Source organism: Pholis gunnellus, assembly GCF_910591455.1.
Source record: "Pholis gunnellus genome assembly, chromosome: 10".
NCBI lineage: Eukaryota > Metazoa > Chordata > Actinopteri > Perciformes > Pholidae > Pholis > Pholis gunnellus.
Genome location: NC_136537.1, coordinates 8,714,210 through 8,736,378, shown reverse-complemented (window position 1 = coordinate 8,736,378; position 22,169 = coordinate 8,714,210). Strand labels below are relative to the sequence as shown.

The 22,169-nt window shown below is 43.4% G+C and overlaps 1 protein-coding gene across 1 annotated transcript in view; it reads left to right on the top strand.

Annotated features, from left to right (window-relative positions):
- Positions 1-22,169, top strand: part of gria1a (glutamate receptor, ionotropic, AMPA 1a) — a gene marked incomplete at its 3' end in the record, with an annotated part of 47,681 nt that overhangs the window by 4,725 nt on the left and 20,787 nt on the right. Inside the window, exons 3-9 of the mRNA XM_079167843.1 lie at positions 3,575-3,628; positions 5,741-5,899; positions 6,254-6,421; positions 7,424-7,528; positions 8,172-8,282; positions 12,031-12,237; positions 13,414-13,859. Coding sequence (XP_079023969.1) covers positions 3,575-3,628; positions 5,741-5,899; positions 6,254-6,421; positions 7,424-7,528; positions 8,172-8,282; positions 12,031-12,237; positions 13,414-13,859 — 1,250 coding nt within the window. The remainder of the gene's footprint in view (positions 1-3,574; positions 3,629-5,740; positions 5,900-6,253; positions 6,422-7,423; positions 7,529-8,171; positions 8,283-12,030; positions 12,238-13,413; positions 13,860-22,169) is intronic.

Genomic DNA, 22,169 nt, shown 5'->3' with positions numbered 1-22,169 from the left:
TTGCCCAATCGCAGCTTAACTAGGCACAGCAGGTCTGTCAAGAGTTTTACTCAACATTGAAACAGTTTGTACGGTGGTTTCTTTTTTCATAGCATTTCCAAATTCAAAAACATGACGGCAGAAGTGTAAAAATTGCAGTAAACAGTGTTTGTCGGCTCTCATTTAAGCCGCAATCATTAGCATGTCTGGCTAACAAGCTTACTGCCTACAATAGTAAACGAGCATTACTTCCAACTATTTCACTGCATGAGTTTGTGAGGTTACTGGTGACATATTTTTTTTTTAAAAGCCCAGTTTGTGCACAATTACTCCGCAGAAGCCGGTCCTGGATAACGGATAATGGAGTATAACGTTAGCAACTCTGTCCTGATAGCAACCCCACCCAGACTCGTTACCAGAGATACAGTAGTTATCATACTGCACTAAACTGTGTGTAAATCATTAACCTAAAAGCCTTTTCTCTTGTTAAATTGGAACATGCTGTTTGAAGATGCAAAACAGTATGCAAGCTATGAAGCCAAACAGGGTTATGTTAGAACAAATTAACAGAAACTGGTGAGGATGCAGAGACACGTAGCTTTAGCTTCTGTCTTTACGCACAAATTGATGCATGTAGCTATGAAGTGACTTGTAGGTTTCCTGTTTAAAATGAGTCAGCTTGAAATATTTAAAAGTCTGCTTATTTAAACTCATTAAGCTAATGTTAGCTCAATTAGCTAGCTAGCTACAGTTGATAAAATGTGCTTGGGACAGTTGGCCTTCCAGCTGGCTAAATTGACTGTTAAAAACCCAAAAGCCTGTATTTATCTCCCTCTGCCTGCAATCAGTTACCCATTGTTTAAAAAATGACAACAAATGTAGCGCAGTAAATCTGCTCCTATGATTATAGACCTTTGTCATAGCAGGAAAATCACAGGTGTAATTAATAATGACGTCTGCTAGTTCCAGGGCTCTGGTATTGTGCATGCTGGCTCGCTGTCATGGCTTATCGTTAGCAAAATTTGTTTCACCTGCGCTTTTCCTGCTATGACAAGTCAAAGTGTCTGCTGAGAAAAAGGTGCTGCAAACGGCACATTTGACGGGCATGAAAGCCAGCCACCATTAATACAGGCAGTTGTATCCCCAGAAATATATGACACATTGGTCATATTTGCATAGTTTTTCTTGTTGATGTCACTTGTATGATTTATGACTTTTCAGTCAGATTTGATTACCTTTTCTTCTGTTTCAGTATATTGTTGTTTATAAGAAGAAAAAATCATCGCACACACATGCACTTTGATGATGTTCGTAACACACAAGCACACACAGTCCCCCGTCTAGATGTGTAGTCTGTGGCTGCTCTGTGTGACTGTTATTGATGGCCCGGTGTCTACAGTTAAGGTTATTGCATCAGTTCTCACCAGTTTACAGGAGCTAAGCCTGAGAAGTTCTCCATTCAGATGGCCACCATCAATCACCCACATCTGCTTCCTGTCTCCACACTGCCCAGTCTGTGCTTCCAAACAATGGCGAACACACACACACACACACCACTGCCTATTTTGCCCTTTAAACTCTCTCCTGTGTTCATCTCGTTCATCTCATATAGCACACAGATTCTCCTGCGATAATGTCACTGACAGATTCCTGAGGGCGACTTCTCACATACACTGAATGTTGATGTATTCTCCTTAGGGAACATTTATCCTGACTTAAGAGCTACCGCGAAAATGTTTCCGAGAGACGGTAAAAATGACCCGTTCTCTTGGGGTCGAACCGTGAACGACTCTTCAAATCTGCATGTATTATTAAAAAGCTACTCGCATCAAAACCATTTCCATTTGACGGTGGACTGTGGCAGTAATGCGTGCTTTCCCCCCAGTGTCTAACCTATTGGTGTCAGCGCTGGTGTGTGTGTTTCTCCTCCTTCCCTTCAGTTTTTCCTCGCCTGGGACTTGGCCGCGGGGCCCGCCTTGTGCCGGGGTCACTATTAATAACAAATGCCACCTTCTGTCATGACCTACAGCATCATTAGACACACATAACACACAAACAAATGAGTGCACTTCCCCGAAGTATTCGCGAGGGAGAATGCTCGAAGAGAGGGAGAGGAGTGAAAAATGTGTGAGGTCATGCGTGGTGCCTGAGCAGAGACAGTGGAATGAGCCTCTTATCCGCTGGCCTAAGGCTATTAATTGGATGGTGCATGGCTTTGAATAAGCGCTGCCCACTCGGCCTTATTTTATGTGACGGCCCAGTATGCTGTGATGACACATATATACACACACACACACACACACACACACATTTGTTGTACATTACAGCAGTGGCTTTAATTAATTAATTTACTTTTGTCTATCTCGACACCACATCTACATTTAAGCGTCGGTCAAACTGCTGTCCAATGTGCCCATTTCCTTTACAAAATAAACCAGATCTGCCGCTACTCTACACACCTCCCACCGCGATGTTCAAACTGCCCCGACCCTCGGCGTGCTCGGCTGACCTGTGACGCCTGCAGTCAGAGAGTTACAGCGCAGGTGGAAGAGAGGTGCAGGCCTGGGAGAGGGTCTTGTGCACAGCTCAGCACTTGATGATATTGGTGTTAGATTACGTTGGAGTTCTAGGAAGCTAGAATATTGTATGTTATTTAAATATAAGATCAAAGATCAAATAAGAGCTCTCAGGGGAACACTATTGAAAGCAGATGATGAGTAGGAGGAGAATAGAAAAAGATAACGTACAGTGTGCAGTATTATACTGACAAATTGTTGGCTGATTATATGGCACATAAAAGCCTCGATGATGGGAAGCATGATACGTTATCCGCAGTTTACCGTCAGTAAGTAGTGGAATATTCATTTCATTTTTTATTCAATTTCTGCCCATTTTAAGTCATTTGACTTTTTTTCCCCCTTTTATTCATTCATTTGTTTATTTTGTAATAATAACTATAATTCCTTACTTTTTAAATGGTCAGCTTGGGTGGTTTCGGGGGTGTGATTTGCTTTTATTTGTGGTTACACATCATAATTATCAGTGAATTAATTAATTCAAGTTGTTTTTGTATTCGTATGAATAGTATCAGTGGTGGGTTTGTGTGCGATAGATAATATGTTTTTCGTGGAAGCGGGTGTCTGGCCAAAAGCAACAAATGTTGGAGAGGAGAGTAGGAATTTAAAGCAGATGGGAGGGGAGAGAGCATTCTTTTCATTCGTAGATGTTTTATAACTGAATTCTTAAGCTATACTTTATTATATGGAGTGTTTTGGTATGTTGACGTTTTAATCAACATACCAAAACACAAAGCTGCTCTTTGTACAGTTAGTCATCTTTTATTCTATTCAATGTTTAGTGTTTAGTCCATTTGCTCTGATGTATTGTGAACCTACACTCTGTCTGTCCTCCACAAGGTCAGGTACTGTGCACTCTACCAGGTATGCTGCTGAGACACTGTCAAAACCTCTCTCTCAGTTGTACACACACACACACACACACACACACACACACACACACACACACACAAACCAACCGTCTGTTTTTGTATCACAGGCGTTGTATTTTCTATATCTCCTCTGACCTTGTCTTCCAGATTGTTGAACAAGGCAAGAATGCAAAGAGCTACCACTACATCCTGGCTAACCTGGTAAGGAATCGTCATTATATCACTGCATTTTTTTAATCTTTTTCCATGAAATTTTCCACATACTTGTCTACACACTTTCACGCCTCGATTAATTCATTTGCATTGCTATTAAATGCGGCTTTTAACAGGATTCCAGGCTTTCAGTGTTTTATTGCCAGTTTAATAGACTTGCATGGGCCGAATGATTTAGCCTAAAAACTGCCTGTTTTTTTTATTTTTTTTTTATGTCTTCTGCGTTCTCCATCCCGTTTTCCTCCACAGCTACTTCATTCTTTCACTGGATCGTCAAACTTGCAGACATAACGGCCGCACAGTAGACTCACAGGAAAAGCACGAGCGAGACACGTGTCATGACAGTCAGAAATCTTTCAGGCAACGAATATGCAAGCTTATATCCATTAGCTCCGTTTGTCTGCTGCCATTTTCACAGTGCAAATGGTGTGTAGACCCATTCAGCCTCCGCCAGACTTGCTAAATGCAACCAAATGAAGAGAAAATTGACATCAACTGAAGCTGTAATATGGTAATATGCATTAATATGCAGCTGCTGGCTTGAGCAATTTCTCAGTGCTGCAGTTTTAGATTGGCTCAATCTCTCTTGTCTGGCCAGTTTGCCAGATTTAATTTCGAATGATAAGGCTCAGACGGTAATAACAGCTGATACACAAAGTGGCCACAGTCTTTTATAATGGGCCCATTGAAAGGTTTGTGCAAAAATGTTCTTTGTCCTTGCACCATTTCAGAATTTAACTTATTTACTTACTTGTGTGTACGTCTGCAGCTGTGTGTGTGTGTGTGTGTGTGTGTGTGTGTGTGTGTGTGTGTGTGTGTGTGTGTGTGTGTGTGTGTGTGTGTGTGTGTGTGTGTCTGAAAAGAACAGTTTGATAGAGTGATAGAGAAAAGAAGCAAGGGTTTGAGTGGTTAAAATGTACAATATGTCAGAAATCCCCCACGCCATGTTCTGTGCTGGCAAAGGCTAGTTTCTATAGTAACCTCTTCAGCTCACTGCGCCGCATTAGCTCTCACATGGAGCAGAAAAGATAGACACTAGTCTGTCTGCTCAACTGAGAAATATGGACACCCGGAAACACACACAGGTACATTAGATAGACCGAAGTGAGAGGAGTTTGAGCTTGCCTTCATGTTGTACCTTGCCGCCTTGTCGACCCTCCCCGAAAACGTCTTCACTGCACGGATGTGAAGAGATAAAGTAAACAAGCGAAAGTTTGAGACAGACTTGTGGCCAAGAGAGAGCTTGAAGCTCCAAATGACATGAAAGAAATAACATCAGAGCGGAGAAGAAAGGGGAAAGGATAGAAAGTGTAGCCTGGCGAGCAGGAGAGGCACCGGAGAGACACCTTTTCTTTTCATCAGTCAAAACTTTGCTCTCAAATCTCAGACAAATTGTGTCTACTCCCACTCGTCTGCCTCCTCTTTACCCCACGCTGACAGGCGGCCTGCTCAAATACCGAATCTGCCTCTCTGCCATGAAAAACTGCCTTCTAACATAATAGTCAGGAGAGAAAATACATGTCAGAGATACCTTTACAGTAAATCACGTCTATCTCCATTGTGTGTTTTGCCCGAGGCATCTCCTGCTTTGTTCCCAGCGGCCTACAGTGTAAGGTTTTGATCCGGCCATTGTTAACGGTGGCACATGAGGACTCAGTCTATCAGAGACTAGCTCCGGACTGACCACAGACATGAAATGGGGTTTTCTGTTTTCTCTCGCACTTCTCTTGCACTTCGGAAAAGGCAGGGATGAGGTACGCTCAATTGGATGACCTCTCTAAGTGACGAAAAGAAGGATTGCTGCGCTTTGTGTTTGTTTTTTTTTAGATTGAATATTCAAACGTCGTATTTGGCAAATGTTGACAGCCCAATAAGAATTGATTTCTTTTAAGGTTTGTTTGGAACCACTGGTACTAGTGAACCCTCATATTTTCTATTGTCACTGCAGCAAGTACGGTTCAATGTCCAATGCCAGGAGTTTAATTACATTCCTTTGAGGACTCCGCTAATCATGCGTTGTCCACGATGATGAAATCGTAATTATCTTGTTGACCTTCATCTCTCAGTTCCCCTCTCTTTCCTGTCCACTTCCTGTCTCAGGGCTTCCTGGACATCGACCTGACAGACCTGAGGAAGGGTGGTGCGAACATCACCGGCTTCCAGCTCGTCAACAACTCTGAGCCCGGCATCAGCCGCGTCGTGCAGCAGTGGATGGAGTTTGACAACAAAGACTCCAAAGTGCCCAAGAGTGGACTCAAAGTACTGCTTTGATCTCTGATCTCTCCTCCTTTTCTTCTTTTATTTTTTTCTTCTATTTTTGTCGTGGGGCATGTTAAGATGTTCAGATATCAGGTTTTAAGTAGCGGCCAAGAAGGTTGTTATTTCCCCTGTCAGTTAGTTTGTTTGTGACTGTCAGCAGCATATCGCAACAAGCTATGAACGGATTTCTATTGAATTTGGTGTCTTTAGGTGTGAACGCAAAGCTTTAACTTTAACTTTATGAAATCCACAGATTTATTTTTTATCGCCGCCTTGCCTTTCCTTGGCCGAGACCTTTATCAGTTTTTATCGCTGTGTTTGCTTCGGTTTGAATGGTCTGCTCTCTCTTTACAGTACACTGGCGCGCTAACATATGACGGGGTGAAAGTCATGTCCACGGCCTTTCAGAATTTAAGGAAGCAGAGGATAGACATCTCTCGCAGGGGCAACGCTGGAGAGTGTCTTGCCAACCCACCAGCTCCCTGGGGGCAGGGCATAGACATCCAGAGAGCCCTGCAGCAGGTCTGTGTGCATACACGGGGGCATGCTAATGCGTGCACATACATAGACCCTCATGCTCACACACACACACACACACACACACACACACGCACACGCACGTGCAAATTCTTGAGTGGCACATTGGCTAACGGCTCCTGAGTTGGGGCTGGCTGAACAAATTAGGTCTCATTCTGTCGTGTAAAGTTCACATTAAGGCGTAGGAGAGCTCTGCAGTATCAAATGTGACATCATGGCTGGTAAACAAAACCTGCAGGCAACAACACTCAGCCATGATCATCATGGAATATGACAGCAGCAATTGAGTTTAGAAACATAATATTTGGCAATGGAAATAGAAATGTTGTGGCCGCCCTTGAGAGTTCACGTCGTCTCATGGAGACACTCGTGCATGCGACAGCGTGTGTATTTCGAGGAACTCCTCCTCTCCTCCTTACATTATTCTATCACAGCATATTTGAAATGCAGTTTTCAATTAAAAACACAAAGAAATATGTTATCTATTTACTCTAGGACATAATTTGCATAAAGTGTGGAGGTATTATTACAAATGCCCTTTGGGTGTGAGCGCGTACATGTGATCGCATGTGAGTTTGTGAGTGTACGTGCAGCCCGAGGCTCTGTCTGCAGAGTGACTGTGCAGCGGCCTGCTCAGTGTCAATCTAGCCATCTGCCTGCGCGTGGACTGTAGATCGAAGCCGCGTTCGCTCAATTAACTCCGTCACACAGCCAAGACAAACACACTGAACTGTACACATACACGCACACACCGTCTGTCATTCACTTCCGCAGGGACCGGGCTCTGTGGACCATTTACAAATGAACACTATACAAACGCATGCAAGCCACGATGAACGTGCGTCGCGTGTCGGCGTGACGCGCTAATGCCCGCTGCCAGGGCAGACAAGAAGTGGACTGTATGAATGTCATGCATCACCGCAGCCATTATTGACCCATCTGCCGAGCCTGGGAATGACTTATTCAATGTCTGCGACTCCATTACAGGTCCGTATAGATGGATTGACTGGTCACATTCAGTTCAACGAGAAAGGCCGCCGAACCAACTACACTGTCAGTGTCATGGAACTGGCCCCCTCTGGACCAAAGAAGGTAAGCCTGTAGCCTGAGGATACTGTTTAAAAACTGTGCCTGCAAGTTTGTCTGTGGGATAACCCTGTGGTTCATTTTAGGTCATTAAACGGTAATTAAGTACAAGAAAGGTCTGGATCCACATTTATCAAACTTTGTAAGAATTACTCTCCAGAAAGCAAAAAACTTAGGAGTAAAAGAGTTCTTCACTGACTGATATAAAGGCATATTTATCAAGCTTATTCCTATTTACATGAAGTGAAGAGTAACATTAGAATAATCACATTTTAATGTACACTTTGAGCAGAAAAAAGACAGTCACAAACAAGGATGTTTCCTGACCTTTTAAAAATTCCTTACATTTTACTCAGTGATGCTTTCTGCAAAATCATGTGTCATTTTATTTAAACAAAATAAAGGAAATCCTGAATATCTTCAGTAGCGATCACCATGTCAAATCAGCAACAATGTAATCTAATGCAAACAAACAGTGGCTGAAACTACTCTATCCATACACACATTACAGTAATGCCTCCTCTTACACATTATTCATACTCTCCTCTGTTTCAAATGTCGTAAGATATTAGATGAATTACTTTTATTCACTCAAGTCCGAAATGTCACTTCAAGCGTATCTGACAGTGTGACATTCTCCCCGTCTTAGGTTGGCTACTGGAACGAAGATGAGAAGTATGTGACGACTGCCAGCTTCGTGAGAAGCAGCAACGAGACGTACGGCCTGCAGAACAGAACTTACATAGTCACCACTATCTTGGTGAGTACAATAGGCAGGATGACGGATTTCGGGGAGGAGGGGCTGGTGAGACACGGGCGAGACGGAGACGGGGGGGGGGGGAAGGCAGAATAACATTTTTCATTTTCTTTTATGATAGAGTTCCTAAAAGTTCAGGACCCTGAAAGAATTCAGCAGACATTTGTGATTGTATCTCACTCCCTCCCATCCCATGCCAACTCTATTCCGCTAACTACTCTGTCTGACTCGTGCCTGCTCAGAATCACAATCGCAATCACATCATTTTTGGCAAGTACAACACGCATCCGGAATTTCTTCCCGAGGACACCGACTGACCGCCTCGCGCAGTTCCACTGTACATGTTTACGATAAGTTTAAAAGAGAGCACAATGACAACACAACCGCACATTGAATGGACACAAAGTGTGCATAATGCTGGTAGTTAGTATATATACTGTATGCAGTTTTAAATAGCACAGGAGAACCCTCATGCCTGAGGCCGTGAAGTGTTAGCCTGCCCTCCATTTCTTTGTCCCCCTACGTTATTCATTCATTCAAGACTTGGCCATGTTGCATTCAGCGTCCTGGCCTACATTACAGAGATGGAGGTCTTGTGAATGAGGTTGTATTTGGGAATAGGGCGGCAGTGATTCAATCTGACCAGCTCTCATGATGACATTTTATCAAAAGAAAGTGACATAGCTGGCAATACCTGGCTCATATATAGTAGAGGATAATAAGGATCAGAGTGTATCTTCCCAGGTACAGGATGTTCTCAGGGTCTGCATCATGTTGAAAATGTAATATCAGAGAATACTCCATGTCTGTGGAAGCCTTGTGCCCAGCACTGGTTCTTTTTCTAGTCCTGGTTTTCAAGTGGAAATGTCTTTTATCTCTGTCGCCATGTTATTATGCTGGACTTATTCCATGCATGGATGAAATGTGTAAAAACAAAACACCAACAAAAAAATAACACTTGCTGATTTTTTTTAAATTCTGCAACAGCCTTCAGGTCTAGCAGGGCAATGTGTGTGCAATGTGTGTTCTCCACTGTGAGGGTTAATGGGGTAAAGGATTTCAACTGTGTGCTTCCCTTAAGAGAAATTCACTGCGCTCCAGATAAAGGCTCGGGGAAGGTGATGGAGCTGAGAGACGATGTAGAATAATAGAGAGGAAAAGAGAAAAAAAACATTTCAATCTGTGCAATCTTTTTCAGAGGCAAGCTTTCAGTCAGGGACATTGTGACATCAGCAGAGAACAGCTGAACACAACAATGTATAGTGACATTACCAATGTGAGTCATCTGCTAACGCTGCATTCATGTCATAGCATACGGACCGTAAATACAAGCGCCCGAGTGGGGAAAACACATCAGCCTCCTCCTTGTGTTTAAGAAATGGGGAAAACTTTATTTCCCAATTTTGGGGAAAGTTTTGCTCAATTGTCAACAATTGGATGCAAAAATGGCTGCAATAGTGGGTGGATAAACAGCAGCATTAAGACTATTACAACCAATTCATCTAATAATACAGGAGCTACATGGCTTACACAATTGTATGTTTAATGTAACAATAGAATTCAAATGAACTCAAATGAATACAACATTTGGAAAACGACAGGTGGTGTCGATGAAGCGGTACGTCACAGTACTGTGGAGGTACGTTAGCCAGAAGAAAAGGTTGGAAGCTGGTTTGGAGCATTGGGTACACTATGCAAAACTTAACATGTAGTCTATTGGCATCTAATTAAAAAAAAAAACGTGAACATCCTAATTTAAACCCGAAGGTTGCAGTCTCCCAAGAGGACGGACCTAAAATAAGTCTCGCTGACATAATCTCCTATCAGTGTTCCCTTTTCTTGGAAGATAAATTGGTCCTCTGTCTTGGAACCTAAGAGAAGAGATAAGGTGTGAACAGTTATTGGGCAGCAGGCGAGCTTTTTGCATGGTTTCACTTTTGTGCTCGCTGATTCGCTGCTTGAGGGAGCGTGTTGTTTTTGCCAATGTGAAGGTAACACTTTGTGCTTTCCCACATCCCTACAGTCCCAGCCTGTGAACACAGACCTGGCCGGGGTTAACGGGACATCTGGAGGAGTGAAGCACAGCATAGTTTAATGGAGGACTGTAGTTTGGTGTCTTCACAATCGTGCCTTTACACTAAAACCAGGCTCTGACTGGAATTTTACAATTCAGTGTTTGCATGCGAGGCACTGGTTGTTAATGGCGCACTGGCTGTGTGCAGCTATTCGAGTAAATATTTATTTTTATAGGCTTTCAGTAAGAAATGGTATCGCGAAAGAGCAAATAATGTAATGTTAAAAATTCCCTCGAGGTCTGTTTAAATTGGTCTCAGAGGAATGAAATAAGTTTATTTTGAACAATTTTGCCAATGGCAAAACTACCCAAACACACCCATTCACCCATGCATGTTTTATTTCCGTGTGTGTTTGCATTTGAACACATTTGTGTGTTCGAAATGTGTTCTGTGTGTCTGCATTATATATAACGTGGCTAAGTGACAGCCAATCTCAGTGGAGCTGTTCGAGGTCAATGAGACTGAGTCCTGGAGGACCTTCTGTATGCCGTGTCATGCCTCAATGTGTGTGCATGTGTGTGTGTGTGTGTGGGGGGGGGGGGGGGGGGGGGGGGGGGGGTCTATGTCTGTGACCGCAAGTGCATAACACTTTCTCACACCGTCTCCCTGGGGTGCCGTTTCCTCCACCAGCGGGCCAGGGGTTTCCATGTGTGACAATGATTACCTCCACTTCAGCCATAAAAAGCAGGAGAACCCAGATAACTGTAACACACAGAGGAACCCCTCACCCACCCCCCACATCTCCAGACCCTGATGAAATATGATGGCAGGATTTGCTCCACTCAGCACAGCCTTAGCTAAAAACAGGCGCGCGTAACAACTTGAGGGAATTGAGGCCCCTCCAACTGCTGGTGGACAGCTCAGACCGAGTTGACTGGAATTTTATATGAAATGCGTTTTTCTGAACGTGAAGTGGGGCCCCAGGTTTCTTGTCAGTTGTAACATCTCAGGACACCCAATCAGTGTGAGATGTACTAATGTCGGAGCGATATAACAAGAAGAACAGCCTGGTCCTGGAGCAGAGGTCAGCGACGTCTGCTCCACCATCTACATGGCTCAAACACACACACACACACACCCATGCAGACACATACTTCTCTCTCTCAGATCCGCTGTCTTCTCAGCCTTTAATAACCCTGTCCAATTCCTGCGCTTCCTCGTGACCTGCTTCATGCTGCCAACACTCCTTTCAAAGCTGTCCTAATGATAATACTTCGGCACCTTTTATAGTTGAATTACATACCATACCTTTAAGGAACAAAGCCAAAATAATACCGGGTAATTTCATGTAATTATCTGTTCTTTCGAACCTTTCACAGAGAGCTCTTATTTTCCCAAAGCCTCAGTTTTGAGCAAGGGGTAAAAAGATAACTGATGTACTGAAGCATCAAATACAACCATAACACCGTTTCCCACATTTTGAAATATCAATATAAAACTTAACTAGATGCTAAAGCTTTATTATCACCCATAATGCTGTTGTCTCTGACTTAATTAGCTTAAAAATCTGTCCAGCTGTAAAAGCAATGCGAGTCACAATAGCTTGTGTCAAGAAATGATGCACATCAGTGCACATCTTGTCAGAAAAATGTTTAATTATTTCAGAAACGGTTCAGTGACATCTGCTGTAATTGAGTTAAAGTTGATGATTGTACGGTTGCCCTTGCATCCAACAGGAGTCTCCGTATGTGATGCTGAAGAAGAACCACGAGCAGCTTGTGGGAAATGACAAGTACGAGGGCTACATAGTCGAGCTGGCTGCAGAGATAGCCAAACATGTGAGCTACCAGTACAAACTGAAGGTTGTCTCAGACGGTAAATATGGAGCCAGAGACACGGAGAGCAATATGTGGAACGGCATGGTGGGAGAACTGGTGTATGGGGTGAGTGGACACAACCTTTTGTTGGATTATTAAATTATTATTATTAAACAGACTTGCATTTCGATAGCGCCCTTTCTAGTCTTACGACCACTGAAAGCGCCTCACATTTCGACATCCGTATGAATGTGTGTTCACACACACATTCATACACTGATGGCAATGGCTGCCATACAAGGTGCAACCTACCCATTAGGATCCAAACTAATGCTCATTCTCACACACACACACACACACACACACACACACACACACACACACACACACACACACACACACACACACTTAGGAAGCAATTTGTGGTTCATTGTCTTTCCTACACTATAACATGCCCTCTGGAGGAGGCTGGGATCGGACCGCTGATCTTCCAATTAGTGGATAATTAGCTCTACCTCCTGAGTTACAGCAGGCAGCTATTAATCACCATTTAAAGCTGAAAGATAGATATAGACTACTAAAACATGCAAACTTAACATGCCAAAACCAATACATTAATGTGAAGATTCATTCTAGCTTTATTTTAGTAGTCTGCCTCCATCTTTTTGCATTATCTAAAGAGAGAAAATGTCACCCAGTCGAACCACTGAAAAAAAACAACGTTTTACCTTGTATTTCAGTCGATATCCATCGATTTACGATGCTACATGCTGTATCAGCCATAGGTGTCATGAATAATTCAGGTTCTGTTTATTCGATGGCCCCTAGTTAAAGGGAAGTGGTGGTGGGATTCAGACAGTTCATAAAACCTAGTTTAGTTTAAAGAAAACAACTACAGTATGGAGATGTGGAAATATATTTCATCAATAATGGTATGCTGATATGTATTTCGCTTTGAAGGCACAAATATTACATTGCCGATGAATTTTAAGGTTAGAAAATAACCAATTCAACGTTATTTCTACTTCTGGTCCTCTACCCAAATAAAGAGACAGATTTAGTTGGTTGAACAGATAATGACAATACACCTCTATTAGCATGCTAATATTTGCGAATTAGCACCAAAATGAAAATATAGCTGTTCCTAATGCTATGCTGCTAGCTAGTAGTAGTGGCACAACAGGTGTTTTGATAAAGACGATCCTGTGCTTTTCCCATTCACAAACACATATTGTAGAACATAAAAGATAGATTAATGCTGCTTAATAACTGCCTCTGTGTGCCCCCCCCCCCCTCCTCCAGAAAGCAGACGTGGCTGTGGCTCCTCTGACCATCACCCTAGTTCGTGAAGAAGTGATCGACTTCTCAAAGCCCTTCATGTCCCTGGGCATCTCCATTATGATCAAGAAACCCACCAAATCCAAGCCCGGCGTGTTTTCATTCCTGGACCCGCTGGCTTACGAGATCTGGATGTGCATCGTGTTCGCCTACATTGGCGTCAGCGTCGTCCTGTTCCTCGTCAGTCGATTCAGCCCGTACGAGTGGCACGCCGAGGACTACGAGGAGGGAGGCGAGCCGCAGACTCCCACCCAAGCATCGGCCTCCAATGGGGTGCAACAGGGCCAGACGCAGACGCAACAGAACACCAACCAGCAGAATCTTGAGCAGAGCAACGAGTTTGGCATTTTCAACTCCCTTTGGTTCTCGCTGGGGGCCTTCATGCAGCAGGGCTGCGACATCTCCCCACGGTAAGAAACTCAGGCCGCAAATTCTGATGCGGCGCTTTGAGTCCCTGCTTTTGTTTGCTGGCGCACAAAGAGACACTAAGCGCCACCTACGTACAATATATTTCTCTCTGCCACGCCAACGCTTTGACGCGCTCTGTTGCTTTATGTTCAACTCAGTTGGGCTTTGTTTATTGAGATTTTGTTCTTCTGCCAGTCACTTATCATACAGAGCGGCGATAAAAGTTTGATGGAGAGCAACAGAGGGAGTTTATGATCAGGTCATGTTGTGTTTTCATTCCGCTGTTCCCAGATACTTCCTGTGGTGCTGTAAACTTGCCATGAATTGCTAGGACTATACAAACTTGTTGTGGGTAGCTCCCCAAGGTTTTCAAAATGTCTTGTCAGTCTATCGGACTGCGTATCGATCAGTCAAACTGTGGGTGAAGGTACGTGTTAGACCCTTTAGAGGTTGTTATTAAGGATCCCAGTGTGAGTATCGAGTGGTATGTGTCGGCTTCCACTCAAGTGCTCTCATGAGCTACGGTACGAAACCATGCTCAAAAGGTCACCAATTAAAAATCTCATTAAGTGTCTGAAATTAGAGATACTGAGGTCGACTCTCTGAGCTTTCCAGAGGGACCAGCTGGAGGAGATGAGATAATGTCAGCATCATCGCTGGTAGCTCTGAACCAGCAGAGACAGGTTAGGTCATGGATTCTTGTCTCTTTAAACTTTAAACTACATACATTATGTATATGTGCAATGTGGTGGTGCACGTATGCATAATACATCTGTACCGTGGTGATCTTTTTCTGTGGGGGGGGGGCTGATGCTGTTGCTTTGTAAAAAAATAGTAAGCGGGCTTGGATGATCTGCTTTTCTGAGATATCCGTCTCTGGGATTTCTGTCTCCAAGAAACAATGGAGGTAAATGGAATTTGGATTGAAAATTACTTTTAATAATTCAGTAGCCACGTCTGTGTCCAGAAACAATGTGCGGTTACCCTGAATAATAAGAACAACACAGACAAGCTTGATATCTATTCGAAAGAAATAGTCTTTATGAAGAAAGTTAAAAAAGTAGTTCCAATGAAAACTCTTCGCAGTAACTGCTTCTCTATGTCGTTTTTCAACGCTGCGATCACCACATGTGAAGTATCGTTCGCCTGTATTTTTATCCGGGAATAACTCCAAGATGGATATTTGGAAGCCTGAGCAAATAAAATGAAAACTATCTGCATGGTTAGATACCATTTCTTGTGTTTTGGGTGTCCCTTTCTCTGCATCTTCCAAGCTGATCAGTGACCGACAACCGTGAGACGTGTTGTGTCGCGGGACGCCCTGCTCTGACTGTGATTTATTTATATAGAGAGGCGTTACTGAGAAATAGCTGCAGTGCTCAGTCGACCCTCCCTGATTGAGCGGCTGAAGGTTAAAGAAATTACGGCAATGTGTAACGGTCCATTCTCATCTTGACTTCCATCTTGTGACATTTACAAAATGCATTTCCACGTGGCTCTTACCTTCCGCAAATATCAAAAGGGAAGAAAATATCCGCACCTCCGGGCCTTGTGAGCTGCAGGTGCTCAGCAGTACATGATGTAGGCACTCACACGGGCCCTCACCTGACATTTACCCATTTTCTGCCCGGAGACTCGAGCTGTTGCTTCGTGCAGGATGCAGCCCATTGTCTGGGCGTTCTTTTCTTACAGCCAGAAAATGCATCTTCAATAACTATTGATTTCCTTGTGCGCCCCACAGAGAGAGAGAGAGAGAGAGAAAGAGAGAGAGAGAGAGAGAGAGAGAATTTGACCAGGCTTCCGCAAATTGTCCGTTCCCTGTGGTTTCTTTTTGTGTTCTCTTTCGTGCGCGCGCGTGTGTGTGTGTGTGTGTGTATTTGTGTGTATCGCTCTGTATGTGTGCTTGACCACACATGGGTTCACACATATTTGCACAGCATTTGCATTTATTTTGCTTGGGGGGGGGCAAGCTTTGCTGATTCAAGACGTTTCACTGATTGTTCACGAGGACAAAACAGATTGTTTCTTTGCTTTGCGGCCGTTCCGCCGATGCCGCATGTGACTGCAAATTTACCAGATGTCAGACATATTGTATTTCATCTCCGCCTGTAAAAAAAACTGAAACAAAACTGTTGGCCTGAAGCTCCATTTACCTGCTGATGAAGAGAGAAAGGGACATAGTTGCAATACAATTGTTGCGTTGGGTTTTGTTTGCCATGGCTACAGGAACAATTCGGGGCTTTTGTGTGTTCTCTTTGAAATAGGTTTCAGGTAGAACAGAAGATTTCCTTCATGTCGTCAGGGAGGGTGACAGCTTTAGGGACTCCTATCCTCCAAGGACTTGAATCAAATGTCCTCCGTTCCTTACAGTGTCCTTCCAAGGTGACTCTGACTGTCCCTTTTCCGTGTCTTGGGAGTCAGTATGGCAGCATTTAAAAAAAGAAAAAGAAAAAAGTAAAGCGTTTAGAATGTGCAGCAATTCACGGTGTCTGGTTGGTGTCTTGAAAAACCAACACAGTGAATGTTTCACCCCACTGAATGCTGCCCTGAAGGAAACATCTTCCCCTTGAATATTTGGGTGACCTAGTTGCTCTAGTTAGCACAGCCCGTATTCACACATCGGAGGCGCATGTTGATGTGTCTCCTGAAGCGTTATGAGCTCCTGCTGGATTTAAAAGGACATGTAATGTATTGCGTGTGTTTTGTCAGATCAAAGCAGCAGTACTTGTAGCCCTCACATATTCTGTTGTCTGGGTTTCACATGAACTCGGTGTTCCATCGAATTTTGGCTATTGGGATTTGAGAGTTTTTTATATCCAGAGAGGCTTTTGTGAGAACATATTTCTTCTTGTGTGCCTGTGAGCGTGTGCTCATTTCATTAGATTTCATTTTAGCCTGAACAGATTTCACCTTTGTTTATGCACTTTAAAAAAAAATCCATTTCCAAGTTACTAATTAGCTGTATCATTATGATATCAGGTGGATTTTGATAAAGCCTAGTTCTATGTATTTGTTGGTTATTTCTTTTTTTTCGATGTCTTTAATTTATTGGATTGTTATTTTACTGTGAACTCAAAGAAAGAAACACAAAACAATAAATATGATTGTGTTTATTTACACAAGTATGTGGAAGAAGTATTCAGAATATGAAGTAAAAGCAGCAACGCCACACAAATGTTACCTCGGTAAAAGTACAGAAGTATTAGCAAATAATCTACTTGGGTATCCAAAGTACTCTTAATGCAGAATTATAGATTATTATAACATGACTTATGATTGATTAATGTGTAAGCAGTAGCTGGTCACGTTAGTTGATCTTGTGTTTCGTACATAACATTTTATTTTGAAAAGTATCAGCTTTCGAATAAATGTATTAAGAACAATATTTCCCTCTGAAATGTAATGAGGTAGAAGTATAAACTCAAGTAAAAGTATCTCAAACTTCAGTCTTTGGATAAACAGTTACTTTTCTGTGAAACCCCGACGTGTATCTGTTCGTTGATGCTAATGGTGACCAGGTAGGATAGGTAGCATCTGTAGACGATGTTAAACTAAACAATAGGTGAGGTGACTTTCTGAGTCTGTGTGCTGTGTTCATTAACAGCAGCAGCTGGTTAGCTGGTTGTGGTTCCAGCTAATAGGAGCTAGCTGGCTAAATTTCTTAGCACTTGTCGAGCTTCCTGATAGAGGCTGCGGGCACGTGATTGGCTAAAAGATGAGGGGCCCGTGACTTATGAGCCTTCATGAAATAAAAGGCAACAATACAAAAAGTATCACTTTTGAATAAAACATGACATCATAAAAACTCAAATTAAATAATTACGTAACACATTATTGGTCCATTTAGATATTTATACTCATTTTATGAACACTTTGACCACTGATAATTGATTATTGTGTTGTTAAAATACATTCTGTCTGCTCTGAATCTGCCGACATTTCTGAGCAGGTGCTTGTAAACCCTCCCGTCACTGAGCCTTTGTCCCTGATAGGTGAGAACAGAATGTACTGGAGGTGCATTCAGCTCGGAGGTAGGCAGCTCAAAGCGCCTCACTCCTAACGCTTCTCCATTTAATCAGAGACAAAAGGCCAAGGAACAACACTGACGACCCACTCTGTCCTGGATTAATCAGCAGGCGTGTTTAATTTCCCTGTCTGCCTGTATCCGTGTGTGTGAGCTAGTTCTATTAAAAGCAAGCACTTATTGCATTTTCTTTGTCTGCTGCTGCTTCACAATATCTGCTTGGACCGGTCTGAAGGTATCTCAAGGTTCCCTGGCAGCTCTCTGTGTGTGTGTGTGTGTGCGTGTGCTCATTTAATGTGTGTGTCTGTGTGTACATGCTTGTAGGCATGGATTTCCACATTGATGAGATGCATTAATGCGTACAGTACTTAAGTGTGTGTGTATTAGCCCACCCCCTGCTATTTATTCTCTGTGAGACCTTGTTTACTGTGCTCTTTCTAAATGTCAGCACTGTCAGTCAGGCCCTCCCATAAGCCCTAGTCCGTGCTGCCGGGCCCTCCTTTTGTTTATCTCTGCCGACAGGTGGACTCTGAGAATGATTCCCCCCCCCCCCTCCCCCCTTCTATCACCTCTTTCTTCCAGTCTTCCTTTCCTCTCGTCTGCTCTGCTTTCCATCCTTCATGGGTCTCTCTGCCTCTTCCAGTGGTTAAGAATTGATCACTGGGTGGCACGTTCCCTCTCATCCCATGGGAGATTTAAGAGGGTGATTTTATCTTTTCTTAATTTTGTTAAGAGCAGTGTGTGCTTTTGTTTGGCCGTAGGCAGTGATCTTTTCATGCTAATTATTTTCCAAACTCTGAAAACAGTTGAGAAGTACCGGTGGAATGCTTTCACCGTGATGCAGGACAAAAGGTGGCGTGAATCCATGTAAACAAGTGAGGAATCTACTTTCATACAGCACCACAAACAAATCAAGGCATGAGGGAGCAAATGAGAAAACAGCTTCCTTAGTGTAAGCAGCAGTATAGACGTTCATCGGGACCTGTATCGTATTTTCAACTCATCTCTCCAGCTTTTCATGTATGATGCTTGCTGGGTGAGAGCTGTTGGCAGGAGGAGAACTTGACTAAAAGGGCGTAGGTTCACAATGTTCCCCCCCGTGGATGTGTTTTGAGATGTTTCTGTCTGATGTGTGTGTGCGCCAAGGTGTGTGTGTGTGTGTGTGTGTGTGTGTGTGTGTGTGTGTGTGTGTGTGTGTGTGTGTGTGTGTGTGTGTGTGTGTGTGTGTGTGTGTGTGTGTGTGTGTATGTGTGTGTGTGTGTGTGTGTGTGTGTGTGTGTGTCTGATGGCCCCGTGAAGCAGCCTCCTCTCCTCAGCGCCTGTGTTGCTCCTGTTACATGATTGTAGACTGAAATAAATCAGCTCTGTCACTCACACCCCGCCTGCCACAACAGCAATTTCTCAGCCGGGCGGCCAGAATCATTCAATAATGGATCAAGTACATGGTGTGTGTTGTTGTAACCCGGAGAGGGTCAGTATTTCTCCGAGTTTCTTTTTTTTTTTGTCACACAGTGATGCTTGTTGTTTATTGTTTGTCAACATTGGCTTGTAGTAATTATATTCCGAACAACATGCTTGTTTTAAATGCTGTTTGCATATTTAATGTGTCAGAGTGTCCCTGAACACAGCACCACGGAGAGCTTTTTCAACGGTTCCTGCTCGCTGCTGCAATAGTTGACAATTATGATAATTTAACTTTGTAAAGAAGACATCAAAATGTACACGGTGGGAACGTTTCTGTCTCAACCAAGTTTACAATCCTCTTCAACTTGATATTCATCGTGCGCCCAAAGGGCATGGAAACCGGTGGCTGGCTGAATAGTGTCAAATCCCAAAAAAATGTTGACTTGAAAGACTATTTGAATCCATTTTATTTTTGCACATCTCTCTTGTTGACGCCGTACGCGTTTTTGTGTTTATTTCAGGATGCTCACCTTGTTGCACAGCAGATGTTTCTCTTCCTTTTACATAGCACACTGTACTTTACATACCTCTGTACTTCACAATCCATGCATCGGTATTGCAGCCAAACCCTGCTTTACAAAGTTATTTAAAATGTCGTGTTGTCTGGTTTGTTGTGTGATCAAATGTTAGTGGCTGTTCAGTTGCTCATCAAGCCCTCTGGGAGGCGCCAAGACATTTTTGTTGTGATCAAGGGAATTATTGATCTTGTTGTATAATCTATCACTTTGCGTTATTGTCGTTATTGCACTGCGTTACAAGCCAGGGAGTTACATAACTGTGGTGTTAGTGAGTTGCTGTCAAAGCAGTTGGGGGAAGACTTGATAGGAGGGGATGATTTATTCATAAAGAGACGGTTCAGCTTAGTTCACGGCATCGCTTATGTTTTATTTATCTGGAGATTGCGTGAAGGCAACTTTTGATCATACATGCATGCGCGCTCGCCAGCACACACACACACACTTAGTACAACCCCAGAGGATCTCACTGGCGTATCACACTTTGTACACTGACAAAGACACCGCCATGCCCTCAGAGGCGCACACTCCGTCACATCTGCATTAAAAAACACGGTCACACAGAGGCGCACATATGTTTCCAGCGGCAGAGAAGGTGTTTGCTGTAATCAACCCGTGACCGCGTGTGAACGTCTTCCCCTGCAACCATGAATTATACACACCAGGCCTGAGGCCACATGGGAAATCTACCTGGACCAACGTAAACATTGCCAATAGTTTGTGTGCTGTGATGCTTAGAGGCTTATCAGTCGGCTCTGTGTTTGCTACCCTGTGAATCTGTTTGGAGCCCTAACGAGAGCTTTCACACAATTCCATCCCACTATAGGGGTGGTTTCCCTTATAGAGAGAGAGAGACAGGCAGAGGGAGGGAGGGAGGAGGAGGGAGATGACTAAAGTCTCTCTCAGCTCAGCGGTACTGTTTGGAGTGCAGAGTGTGCTGCCATGGCAACCGTAAAGAGACACTGATTTGTTCTTCTTTCTGTGCAGCTTCGAGTGGTCTGTGAAGCTGCAGTTGACGGCACATGCGTGTCATCTCTTTGTGTTAATACATACAACTGAAATGCGTTTTGAGTCCCTTTGACATGCGTGTTGACGGTATTGATTTTCAGTGAACAGTTGTGATGCATCCGTGTTTGGAGTCCTGTTTTCTGGCTGGAGTGACTAAGAGGCTGTGCGTATGCGCGTGGGCGCAATGGAGCGAGCGCTCGCACAGCTCGCCAGCGCTGACTTATCTCAGTTCACATGAGACTGAGACAGCATCCATGATATCACTCAGCGACCCCGTGTCCAGCCGTGGATACGGTGATTACAGCCATATCTCAACCGTATCGATTCCTCTTACACCGACGCTCGAAGCGGCGTGGGGGCTAAATTGTTGTGTTTTCTTTCATGCACCACCCCTCAAGCGATATATGTTGCGAAGCAGCACTTAAGTCTGTTGCTTCTTAAGGAACAAACATGCATTTAACAATTACTTAGCATTTGAATGCCTTTTGTCAAATTTTTCCATTGCGTACTTGAATGTGTATAATTACCAGCTTTTGGTGAGGTTGCTGCAGGCTGGTAACAACATTATCATAATATTCTCTTTTTAACTCAATGGCATGGTAATGCTGACCTTTAGAGGGAGGGAGAGAGAGGGAGGGGAGAGAGAGACATTTTAATAAATCATAATTTTTTTTTGCTCCCTGCATAAAGCTTGCATGTTGGTTTGGCCTTGAAGATGAAAGCCCTCTGAAAATATACAATCTGACAATCGCGCGGCTATCAAAACAAGCGCAACCAAGCAAACAAAAATCAGTAGCAAACCAACTACTTTGCAGCAACACTGAACATACCATATTATCATCCGCTTAGAGCATCATTTAGCAATATCGAGACAGAGAGAGGCCGAATTTAGTGGTGGAAAGACACTGTAAGCGTCAGATAACTGCATTTTCCAAAAGTGTCTTGTTTTCTGGGGCCCGGCGTGCACTAAAAGCATTGTGTGTTGCACATCAAACCAATTTGGCGTGTCTGCTCGAAGCTTAGTTCAATTTTGAAGTCGCAGCGGAGGACCAAAATTGCCCTTTTGCGTGTGGTTTCAAGAACCGCGGTGACCTATATGGCAGCAGAGTTACATAAAAAGGTAATCTCGTTCATGAATACTTTATTGTGGTTAATTATCCAGACATGCCCACATTATTATGCATGTTTTTATCGGGCTGTTTTTTCACTGAGGAGGCTTTGGGGAATCGAGAGCTTAATAAAACTTTTATCAACTCATAACATTTACAAGCAGCTAAGGCATAGTTGAGGAAATGCTAATT